The 12,820-nt window shown below is 39.2% G+C and overlaps 2 protein-coding genes across 2 annotated transcripts in view; one reads left to right on the forward strand and one right to left on the reverse strand.

The window, feature by feature from the left end:
* Positions 1–5,318, reverse strand: part of ATR (ATR serine/threonine kinase) — a 42,018-nt gene extending 36,700 nt beyond the window's left edge. The window contains exons 1-5 of the mRNA XM_061365270.1: positions 5,163–5,318; positions 4,188–4,279; positions 2,785–2,928; positions 1,335–2,224; positions 140–327 (exon numbers count right to left, since the gene is read on the reverse strand). Of these exons, the coding sequence (XP_061221254.1) occupies positions 140–327; positions 1,335–2,224; positions 2,785–2,928; positions 4,188–4,279; positions 5,163–5,221 (1,373 nt within the window). The 5' untranslated portion in view covers positions 5,222–5,318. The remainder of the gene's footprint in view (positions 1–139; positions 328–1,334; positions 2,225–2,784; positions 2,929–4,187; positions 4,280–5,162) is intronic.
* A 604-nt stretch (positions 5,319–5,922) lies between these two features.
* Positions 5,923–12,820, forward strand: part of PLS1 (plastin 1) — a 47,530-nt gene continuing 40,632 nt past the window's right edge. Inside the window, exon 1 of the mRNA XM_061365271.1 lies at positions 5,923–6,009. The gene's annotated coding sequence lies outside the window, so the exon portion shown is untranslated. The remainder of the gene's footprint in view (positions 6,010–12,820) is intronic.

Below are 12,820 nucleotides of genomic sequence, written 5' to 3' on the forward strand. Positions count from 1 at the left end.
ATCCTTCAAAACATAATTTAACTCTTTTCCCAGAAGACCTTTCAATGAAGATGTGAAGAAGAAACTATCTCAAAATAGTTATTTGTTACTATTCACTAGCTAAATTACTATAAAAGTACTTATTGAGTAAGTGTCATACGTGACTGGTGAAGATGATTTCTTTGGCTGTTTTGTTGACAGGCTTAGTCGCCGTCTTTTCTCTGGAACTTCATCACTGCTGCTGCTCCACCCATCAGTATCAGAAGTATCTAGTTGGTTCTGATGCAGCTCCTGAAAAATTTCTTCTGTTTGCATTTTTAGTGCTGTATAAAGTGGACTGACCAGATGCTGGGATGGACAAACAACAGAGGTATCGTGATGTCTTACTTCTGTGACTTACTCCTTGAAGACATATTACTGTTTCTAACTTAAAATATAAAATTGCAAAGTATTATGGCAAAGTTCATAAAACCTTTCCATTTAAAAACCTTAACTGCAAGACGTAAACTCTCATAAGCCATGAATTTTCTTGGGTTCCTACCAGATAGGATGCAGCTTGATCAGCTATTCCGCTATTCTTTCCATAATACCTTGCTAACAAAGCCATCAAGACAGACACACTAAGTTTAAGAGACAACATATATGATATGCATGTGGATGTACAGGATAGTGAGAATACTCAGCATATCAACACCTCATTATTAACACTTCATTAGGGTTTTTAAATAAAAGAGGGTAGATTTAGATCAGACATACGGGAAGAAATTTTTTATGATGGTGAGGACACTGGAACAGGCTGCCCAGAGACGTGGTAGATGACCCCATTCCTGGAAACATTCAAGGTCCGGTTGGACAGAGCTCTGAGCAACCTGATCTAGTTCAGTATGTCCCAGCTCACTGCAGTAGGGTTGGACTAGATGACCCTTAAAGGTCCCTTCCAGCCCAAACTATTCTATGACTGTTTTAATTCAAACACTTCTTTCTGTCCCCAACAAGTATGACTAAAAGCATATGGTTAGAAAGTAAGAGCAGCTCAGAAAGGAAATGTAAAGCTGCCATTATGTGAACATACTCTGTTCCTTACCCCCATTTTATGCTATGATTACAGAAAGATCCTTGTGCCTGCACAGCTTTGCAATAGTTTGATACACTTGAAAAACAAGGGCCAGGTACATCCAATTAATTCTGTTGGACATTCTGACCTCTGCAAATATGCAAAACAGCTGAGAAACAAAGAGTATCAATCTAATTCTGCAATTAAAAACAGTATTTCCTAAATTTTCTTCTTGGCACAGATGCAGGGTTTTGCACATGATCTGTTTAAGTGATAACTACAGTTTTAAAAATTAACTTACCTCTTGGTCTTCCTGACTTCCAAGCACACCCACAAAAATTCTGCATATGGTACTGATACGGGCTTTTCTTACTTGCAAGGCAGATTCATAGCCAGTTGGAACAAACTCCAGGAAATATTGCAGTATATGGCAAAAAGTAGCTTTCAGCTTTTCAGACTGAAGGCACCTAAATACATTATCTTCAAACAATGCACAGAGCTTCTCTAGTAACATATTTAAGTAGACAGGTTCAATATTTTTGTACGAATCTGCTTCAAAAGGCAACAATGTCCTCACCAACAGAAAGAGTGGTTCTCCAAGGAGTTCTGATTTGTCAGCATCCATTTCAAGTGCTGATTGTAGAATTTCAAAAAAGACTGTGAAGAAAACACTAGCCAGCTGTTCTGGAGGTCCTCCTAAGTGAATTAATTTTACTAAGAACTTCACTGACAAAACTTTAACCTTTGGACTGCCACACTCCAACAGGGAGCAGCCTATCCCCCAGAGAACAGTATCTTGTCTTACAAAAAACACATCTGCAACAATATGTGTCAGAATAGACATTAATATAATTTCCAAACATTCCACATTGAGCATACTCATCAGCTGTAATGGTGCCAGTCTTAAATATCCCACATTGTCACTTGCGTTGCTTGAAAATCTCTTTACAGTCACTGGCCAGACAAGTCCATCTCCCCAGAGGTGCTTCTGTGCATCTCTCTCATGCAAGAAGATCAAGTCTTGGAAAAGCTGCAGCAAGTCTTTTGTTAGTACTTCAAAAATGGAGAAACTTTTCATTTTAAACAGAAAAAGTAAAGAGCAAATGACATCACAAATGTTCTTGTGCAACATGTCACAGTTTGGAGTTGCAGCAATTCGAAGAAGCCTTGTTATGATCCAGTTGCTAAATTCTAGGACAATAAAAAAAGAAACAGTGAACAGAAAAATAGTAAAACAAAATCCCAACCCTCCTATTACAAGGACCTCTCCAAAAGCAGGTTTCTGATAAGTAAAGAAAATTCCTTGAGATAAATGAGTGCAGGTCTAGTAAACAGAGCTTCACTGGGACATTTCTTCAGCAGATCTTATTGAAAAAGAAGAAAATGGGGTGGGATGCAGGGCAGGTGGGGAAAACCAACTAAACAAAAACCCTGGGAGACATTTTATACTGGATAGTTTCAGACATTTTCCTCTGTCAGAAAACCTAACAACTGTGGTCAACAATCGTATGTACAGAATACCTCGCAATGGTAATGAAGAAGGTCAAACTCTCTCCTGATGAATTTTCATTAACACAAGTGCAAATCATTTCACATATTAAAGTCTATCATAACGTTAACTTACTTATAAATATGTAACACTGAACTTACGAATCTGCCCCTTTCCCCTTTTTGTTCTTTTGTTCCTACTGTCAGAAAATCTAAGTCCTGAAAATATCAAGCTTCAGCATAGACATTTTCAACAAACTCACCAATGCAACCACTTTCAGTTTCCTCCTGATTTCCATCCACATTTACAAACATAAGCGGGGAAGATTTCATGATATGTTGAATAAAGTCAAGCAACATTACAGAACTGGGCTGTGAATCTAATTTCTTAATCAGTTCCAAAGCAACTTCAGAAAAAAAAACAAAACAAAAACACATTTCTAAATTAGCATTGCAATAAGTTAACTTCACAAAGTTTGTTCACACCTAAAGAGGAAGAAGATGTTTTTAATATAAAATACTATGGTATGGTATCAAACTTGCATAATTATCCATAGGAGAGTGCTTTATCAATCCACGAGGATGACCCTGTGCATACTGTAAGCCTTCTATGCGACACCAAACTGTATGCATATAAAATACTCATATCCAACTGTTTGATAAGTGAAGAATAGCAAAAAGTTAGCATTAAATTTTAATCAATTTTCCCTAGGTTTATGCTCTTGGTAGAAAAAGAACACGCTAAAGTTGTTCCAAATCTCCAAGAAATATAAATTTTAGAATGGTAAGTTCAGCTTACTCAATTGGAAAGTTTGGTAAAATACTACGCATATCTAATGCTGCTGTACAGCTCCATTGAAGCAGGTATCTGAAACACATTTTCCAAATTCCACATGGTTAGTTACCACAACAAGGAAACTGTCTCAGATTCAGACAGGAATTAACCAGAGAAGTTCCAAGGAAATGATAAAATACAACACTTATGCATTCCAAAGCAGTATTTCAAGCAGATTGCCTTCCCTTTCAGTACTATAAAAGCATTAACAAACATCACCTATAGAGTAACCTGTGTGATACTGAAATTGATCAATTCACTAGACAAAACATCTGTCTTACCAAGACAGCTACATAAAACTGTATTTGGCAAAGTTAAGTTATTCTTACTCTGATTCTCCCTTATGTAAATGTACAGATAACTACAAATGGTAATTTTGTAGTATATGAATGTTATAATTACCAAATTGTTGTTGCTAATAACTGGAACCTTATCATGATTTAAGGAGTACCAATTTGCTAGAATAGTAAAATTGAAAATAAACCTGTTTACATCAAAGTATTTCAATTCTTAAAGACCCTTTATTAAGACTTGCAAGCTATACTACTCAATGAACAATCACATTACTCCTGATTTTCAGTGTTGTGAGCATTTATATTCACAAAACCCTGTGCTACATATCCCCACTTTTTTTTCTTTTTGGCTTAAATTACTTCACATCTTAATAACAAATTCTTCATCATGGAAGTTATTAAAAGATAAGTCATAAGTAGTATTGCATTCAACTACTAAACCTTTCTTGAAATGAAACTTGTAACTTTTTTTGGCAGGAATTACTTAAACTTTCATAAAGCAGATTATTATATTAAAAGACAGTGATGTAATGCTTACCGACATCTACATCTGTAAGAATTCTGTCAATGAACTGGCAGAGTATTTGTCTTGGTTTCTGCACAACTGTATTGTAGTCTTCTGGACTGGCACTAAAATTAAAAGTACATTATATTGACATTATCCATTTAAAATTACTAAATAACTACCTGAAGTCTACCTCAACCCCAAGATGTTAAATGCTTTTTATTCTAGAAATCTTAAAAAATAAATGCAAATTTGTTTTAATAACCAATGTATTGCCTCCTCCTCCTTATTCTTCAGAAGTACAAAGTTTTATGAAGTGATGAAGATAATTTTATTTTGTTACACAATTATGTTTGATACATATTAAATCCAGAGGGCAGACTGAGGGATTTATTTGCATACTACTACAAAGCAACAACCCAGCTCTGGTGCAGAAAGAAATAAAATAAGGAAAGCATTTCACTTCTGGAATTAACCAAAATTATTCAGCTGCTTAGCTACCAGTACCCTGGACAAGAGACGTCAATAGCAACTGTTCATGTGACTAAGACAGCAGCTAACTCTTGTTAGGTCAGACCTTCAACATGCAATTGTATCTCCAAGTCACCTAGCTGCCTACTACAAAACAAAGCTTCAGTCTTGATGCTGCCATTAAAACTTCAGAGCCAGGCATTTGTCAAGGTCGTTTAATCCTCAATGAAACCACACTGCAAACACAAGGGAAACCACCAACAGGCCGGGTGCCATGCAGGCCAACACGCCTCTCCCACCAGGATGTACCAGCACCACCTGTGAAGGAGGAAACCACACGGGCCGATGGCAGAACATGGCGACGAGGATGAGGGAAGACCGCAGACCCAGAAGTCCTCTCACAGCCGTGGGAAAGGAACCTACTTTTCTCATCTCCCTGGGCCACACACTGATGGCGAGGCCGGGGGCGCTTCCCCCAGCACAGTGGAACCCCCCCGCCCCACAAGCCCTGCGAAGCGGGAGCTGGATCAGCCCTACCTGGCCAGCTCCCGCAGCGCTGGGATCATGGAGGCCATCTCCAGGCCCTGATCGGCCATGGCTCCCGCTTTGAAACAGGCCGCGCGGCCGGCGAGGCGGGAACTGCACGACGGCGGCCGGCGGAACCCAAACCTCCTCCGTTGTCGAGAGGGCGGTGCGCGGGCCCGCGGTGTGGTTTAAGTTTAACCGCTTCGTCACCACACGAGCGGGTGGTCAGGGCAGCTATGTGCTCGGTTTCTAGCGGCCTCTTACGCAGCCCTCGCTGCCGCGGTACGGCTCTCCTCCGCGCGGCAGTGCACACACCGGTGGCAACCCAACAGCGGCCAAACACACCCTGCCATACCGCCTTACTGAGGGGCAGCCGGGGACCCCAGCCACAGCACTAGCTACGACTCCGGGGAACTCGTAGCGCATAGCGGGAGGGTAAACTGCCGCAGTTTTCTGTGTTGCTTAAAGAGAAGGTGGGGAGCGGCCCCGTACTGATGGGTGGCGAGGAGAAAACTTCGGTGCGGGATAAAAAAAGCCCCGCCAGAGGGCTCGCCAGAGCTCACTGTTCCCCCCGGCCGACCATGGCAACACTCTCGGGGTACCCCGGCGCCTTGCGACCTCGCAGAGAGCGCACAACCGCGAGCTCAGCAACATCCGGCTGTATCTGATCTTAATATGCATCCCACCGGCGGCACAGAACGACCCCAGGTGACCCCGTCTGGGCCCGGCCCGCCCCTGCCACCACCCGCCTTGCTATTGGCAGTCTGCGCTTCCCATCCACTTGGCCCGCCCCGCCGGCGGCAGGTGGCGGCGGGTCCCAGAGAGTGACGCGGCGCTGAAGGAGCTGGCGGCTGGGCAGGTAGGGTGGGATAGAGTGAGTTATTAATCGTTTTGGTTGCTGCTGCCTTGTTTTTCGGTGTTACCTATCCATAGTGTCTGGGGGAGTTGGGTGGAAGGAAGGGACTAGTCTATCCAGTTTAGTTGGTGGGAGAGCGGGTGTGAGGTTGAGAGCCCACCGGCCCGGCGCTGCTCCTTGTAGGTAGTGAATGGCGTATGTTGCTATCTGTTCATGTTCTCTTGAGGATGTGAGCACCTTTAAGTGCATGAAGTACCAGAAGTCTTCAGGAAAAGGCTACTTAAACATTATACCGTGTGCGGAGAGTTATGTGTTGCCTCACTCTAGTGCAAGAAGATACGTTTCAGTAGCGGTCCTGGGATGTGCTGGTGAACGTAAGCTGCTGACCCGCACGTATGGGAGACCTACTTGTGTAGTAAGTCTGTAAGAGTTCAGAGTATGAAAGGGTAAAATAAGGGAGTTGTGTATAAGTAGAAATAGCAGGGAGAGTATGTGAGAGGAAACAGGAGTTTGAGCTTTGTTTTTCTAATTACGATGTATAGCTCTTTCTGTACTTGTTTATGAACTTTGTGTTAGCATTATTCTGAGGGCTAAAATAAAATCCTGTTGGAGGCCTTTAATTCTGTTGCCTGTTTCCACTGTGCTGGGGTTATATCTTCTGCATGTAAAACTCGGTGGGGGGTATGTGCATTTCAGTTACTGATCCATTTCAGATGGATGCTTTTGGGCAATCTGTTAATTTTTCACGTGTAGGTGGTTATTTTAATTCTGCAAAATAAATGTATGCCATTTCATTAAAAATTCTGCTGACCTTTCAAAGGTTGCTAATGTCGGAAGGACCTGAAATACTTTGAGAAACTTCATAAAACGTAACTTTTATTTTCATTTGTTTTGAAACACGTATTGCAATGTTTTCTATCAGCAGACTTTATAAATATTAGTCTTTCAATAATTATTATTAGAGAGAAAGCAGAAACTATGTAGCTTTACATGTTTAGCTAAGTATAACAGTAATGATCCAGGAAGACCAAGTATATCTGGGGTTTGTTATCAGTGCTATTTGGAACACAATTTTCTACACAATTTCAGTTAAGTCTCTTTATTGTTGAAGACAATATTTAGAGTGTAAACTTCCAAGCCTGAGACAACAGTCGTACTAAGTGTAAATTGCACAACTGGCTAATTTGATGTAGGGTTAAAATTTCTGTGTCATCCCTGTTTAACTTAAGATAGCGAGATAACTGTTGGGATTTTAAGAGAGTTTGAGCAGGCTGTATTATTCTTTAGCTTTCAGTCCTAAAAGATATGATAAATTTATTGACTCATAGGGTCATTTTTTCTGTTGTAGTTAAACCATAAGTGGGATATACAAAGTGCTTTTGCCTGAAAGTCTCATGAATTAACAGAGAACATATTAATATAGGTATTGCAGAACTGCCTTCATTTGTCATAGGTAGAATGCTATATAAATTTGTGGTGCAGTTTCCTTAAGCATTTACCAAACATGTAATTAGGTGTGAGGTGGTGTTGCCTCTTCTTTTTTTTTTTAAGTATCAATTCACTGAAGACACCTTCTGCTTCTCATTCTTCACTGGTAGTGAAGTTAGGAGACTTATTTCCCTTCCCAGTTGCAAAGTCCCATCTGCTGCCTTCTGACCATGTCATCAAGTCTTGGTCTTATAAAACTGCCCATAATAACAATTTCATTGTGCTACAAGGATATAAGAAGCCTCATAGATTTTCCCCATAAGAAAATTTTTATGGGCACTCTCAAAACCTACCACTGCCCAAACCCACCAAAGAAATGCCAACTGAAATACCTGAATTTGGTCCTGGCTTTTGTTGAATGCATAATAAGCAGCTCAATAAACTCCTAATTCATCTCCCAGTTTCTTCGTTGTCCCATTATTTTATATTTTCATGTCTCCTGACCCTTCAGGAGGAGGAGCAGATATATTATCCTGCTAGTGAGAATGACTCATTACTAGTGGAAATAGTATGCCTTGAGACATTCTGTATATTGTTTTTCCAGTGCAGCATTCGTATTGGTGAAATGAATGTTAGGTGTGCAGAGATTGCAGAACTCAGGGAAGTTCATGCAGATAGGTAGAGCTAAGTATTAAACCCAGTATATGTGGCACTGCTAAGGTTTCTGCCAAAGCTGACATTAGTCCTTTCCCACCCCCCTTTTATTCTTCCCTTTTTATTTTTCCCTGAGTCCTATCACTATGGAGTTGCATGATTCTTCTGCACCCGCCCTTGCGTGATTCTTCCACACCCAGGCTTCTATCTTCTTTTGTTTTCATTGCTTCTTTACCACATGCCTCTGCAGGCCAATATATTTATTTTAAGACACTGAGTGACTTTGCCTTGTATTAGCAGCCCCAGGGCACAAGAGTACAGGGATTGCACTTTTATTCCCTCTCTTTCTGTTTATTTCTGAGGTAGAATTACTGTACTTCTTGGGGCTTATACACTCTGTGGATGTATAAGATGTCCTCCCATGTGGTTAGCAGGACTGCAGTTAAATCTCAGTTGTCTCTTACAGGTAAACACAAGTGACTATCCTAAGTGCATTTCCTGATGCCTTCATGACCTGTGAAATACGACTGTTGTAGAGGCTGATATAGTGGTCAGAGGAAATGCAGTCTAGATGCATGGAGGTCCTCTGAACTGTACAAATTAGTTTCATGTAATATCAAGGTGTGCATATGGCTTACGATTTGCATGGTTGCTGTAATAACACCTGATAGTCTGTATGATTACTTGAAGACTGATTTCCTTATATAGCCATGAAAGTGGTGGTTGGAGTAGTTGCCTGACCTTTGAACACATTGTGTGATTCCTGTATGCCATAAAAACGTGTATTCCAGCAAGCTTGATGCCTGTGTTGCTTGTGTTGCTGTGTGCCCAGCTTGTTTGGGGCACAGATTAAAATTACGCTTCATCCTGGATATTGGTTTGATAATGGGAGAGGGAAGAAGGGGAATGAAAAATTGAAATAAGTGGTTGTAAGGAGGGCAAGCCAGAAACCTAAAAGCAGCTTCATGTACATCCACCTACTAAGCCAAAACTCTCGGGTAAAGGAGGAAGAAGTGAGGGAATATGCAACAATACAGTCTGCTTTTCTCATGTCTTATTTCTGTATGTAATACAGAAGCCCTGCAAGCGTTTATCCATGATTTTTATGTGCATAAATGTGCTTATGTAATTAAGAGTATTGATGACATGAAATTAAACAGTTCTATAATTTTAAGAGACACCTTGTTAAAATGTAACTTCTTTTGGAACCTATTGTGACTATTCTTTTCTTATCTACAACTACTACTATTAAAAATAATTGCCTGTATGTTTTGTTTGTTTGTTTCTTGCTTCCCAGTTTTTTTTTAGTTTTCTAATATTGCCAGTGAGGCTAGTAGCTGTGGAGGAAACTCTCAGAAATGTATTTGCTACCAGGATCAGTGTTACAATGTCAAGTCTTTTTGAGCTGAGAACTGTTCAATGAGAGTTAAGATGCCTGAAATCCAATTCCCTAAGGCCAAATTTGCAGAATCTTAAATGCTGATTTTAAAAATTGAATAATAATAAAAAACCTAAAGAATGTAACTGTCATAATGATTTAATGGGAAAAACTTTTCCATGGTTTAATTGGTCCTGAAAATTACTTACTTTTTTCTTTTTCTTTATTTTTTTTTAACTTTTTAGCAACAGTGATGCTTAAGAATATCACTTAATAGCAGAGCTGTATACTACTCAGGAGAAAATTGTTACTGTTTTAATTTGCAATGTTGTTTAAATTACAGTTGAAAATTCTGGCTGTTGAAAAAAGGTTTGTCTTTGGTTAAAATATTTCTTCAGTTAAAATCTAAATAACTGCACTAGCTACACTTTTCATAGTGGGGAGTTGTTTTCTGTGAAAAATTTAATGTTAGGAGAAAAAAATTTCCACCTGTTTCTGTGTTCCGTGCTGCTTAAGACTAGAAAGAAGTTTACACAAGGGAATATTTATGAAAGTTCTGGTAAATGTCAACTTTCCCTGTTGGCTGATTTACTATAGAAAACAATGCAAAAGAGAAAGGGGATTCATGTGTTTCGTCCTTTAAGCCCTCCCTCCCCCTCCTTTTTTTTTTTTCCTCCCAAATAATTTAAACCTCTATATGCTGGAACAGTATTCATTACACTTTGGAGGAGCATATGTTCCTTGGTGAATATTTTCCCAGTACTTGAAGCTTTCACAATGCTGTGAGGATTATGTCAATGAAATAGACAGCACCTTAACAGCATGTAATGAGAAAATAAATAAACTAAAAAGGTTGTACCCTTTCATTTAATGCTTCCCATAAAGTGTGTGGGTAATGATTAGATGCCACAAAGCCTCTCAAAATCTCTGTTGTGTCTACGTAAATGTTTTAAACAGGAGGACCAGCAAGTAAAATCCTAGCAAACAGAATTATTACTGGGGAAGGCTCCACTGTACTGTGCCAAACAATAAGGAAACAGTAAATTTAAAATGTAGTGCTGGGAGAGATCCCTAGCTAAACAATTGCGAATACTTTTCAGTCTAAAGCTAGGGTTTAAGATCTGTGTTAGATGATGTCTCACTAGCTCATTTAAGCTCATTTGACATTCACTATGCTAACAGTTGCCTAGTGGTCATGTTGTGATATACAAAGGGATATTAACAGTGAAAACTCTCATTAGCCAGATCAATGTGGATCCTGAGTTCTGGGGTATGGTAGAATCAGTTCTGCATTACACTCATACAGTTCCAATTTAGTAGGAGGTTTTTAAGCATCACATTTGCTACACCTTTAAAAAGGGGCCGCTAAATGAAACACTGACTTCTCTGTTCTGCAGTGTATTGTGTGAGAAAATTGCTAATTACATTATTTCAGCTAGTCACTTGCAGGGAAGTACTAAATACCAGTCATAGCTTAATTATATACATAGTTATTTGGTTTGGTACTTCTGAATTTAACTTACTTGGTGAATTTCTAGTTTTTTTATGTGGAGGTGTGTACTTAGTTACTGTTATTACACACTGGCATCCAGAGGGAATAAAGGTAGTGCGTCACAATAGCTCATCAGCAAGACTGGTATTGCTAAGCTTCTGAAATTAATTATGCATAAAGCTGTTGTGTGCTTCTGCATGCATGCTTTTGGTGGGAAAAGAATTATCAACCCACTTTCAGAGCTCTCTTGCAGATGGCTTCTTAACAATAATAGGCACTAGCAGAAAGAATGCTGGGTCTAGTATTACCCACTTTAATTCACTTAATGTATTCATCCTTTCATCTTGTTAATAATCATTGGTAGAATGGACTGATTAAAAACATTGACATGTAGAAAAGCTGAAATATTAGGCTATATGTTATCAGCAAGATTCCATTTACTTGAATGCTAATTTGAAGGATTTGTCTTGGTGTGAGCTTCAAAGCTAGCTGTTTCTTCTCAAACCAGATGGTCCCCAAGAAGTTTTTCTTTTCCAAAATTTGTATAGTTTGGAATGTTTTTGTCTTGCTGACTTACCAAGCTCTTCTTCGTGCTCCATGTCTTCCTTTCTCCCATTTTGTGTCCACAAGTCCTATGATTTCTCTTTGCACTAATTTATGCCCTTACGACAAAAGGAACCTAGGGTCTGTTCTTTCATATCCTAAAGGTAGGCCAGTATAAAGCAGTATGAAATTATCTTTTTCCATTGAACTGACTATTTTATTTCTACTGTGTTTCTAGTCCTCTAAGTTTGATTTATAGAATCAAGATATATTAAATTGAAACTAGTGTGGATTTTGCCAATGATATAGCTGGCATCAGGACTTGACTCTGATTCTGTTTCCCCCACACATATCCTCCCTTAAGTAACATGATATATTCAGTGAGGAAACAATTCATTACTAAATATAAAGTTTATTTTGCTTGATTTGTTATCACCTATATTAGCCCCTCAATTGTGTGGGGTAGAATTTTTTTCATGTCCCAAATTAGTAAAATGTTATAGCGCATAAATTCCACTCTTACTGATAATTCCATTGATTTAAAAGAGTTGCTATGTGCTTAGAGTTGTATTCACAAATAGCTGCTTCTCTAGTTCAAGGCCTATTGGGCCAATTCTCCTAAAAGCTGTTATCTTGTTCATTGTTGGTATCTATATACCTTTGATCTTTCATGATTCTGCTACTACTCTATGTTTCCAGATATATATTGCTAAACATAGACGGAAAATATCTATCCTCGGTAGGATACAACTTTGAATAAAATAAAATACAATTCTATCAGTGTTAACTCAAATGTGTATGTGGGTACACCATTGCAAAGTGGAGGTTTCTGTTGTGTATATTAAAATTACTCCAACTTTTTTTTTTAGTCATTCTAATGAAGTTAAGCCTGGCAAAATTACAGTTGCCTGTTGCAGTTTGTTGATGCTATATGTGTCAGGGTGATTGAGCTTTTGCATAAGGATGGTATAAAAAATGAGCACAACTTTTTTCTTTTTTTTTAATAGATTTTAAAAGTTTAAAATTAAAATGTACACTCCCCAGAATTTCCAACATCCTTGAGACTATCCATTCTGCCTCCAACTCAACTTCCCGATTGGCTGCTTCAGTATGGGCAAGGTGGTTTGGCCACACTCTACCAAAGCTGCTCCCCAGAGAGACCTAATAGCAACACGAGACAAGCTGTTTGTCTTGCCAGAGCAAATCCCTACTTCTGGCACTCCATTATTTTGCTTTTCATAAGGTGGCTTGCACTCTAATATGGCAGCCTCGTGTTGTGATGAAACACAGCTACTAGGTTGGCTATGATGAGCATTTTA

Source organism: Neopsephotus bourkii, unplaced genomic scaffold (genome assembly GCF_033783945.1).
Source record: "Neopsephotus bourkii isolate Nb327-2 ecotype Australia unplaced genomic scaffold, CSIRO-AGI_Nbou_v1 NB_1279, whole genome shotgun sequence".
Lineage (NCBI taxonomy): Eukaryota > Metazoa > Chordata > Aves > Psittaciformes > Psittacidae > Neopsephotus > Neopsephotus bourkii.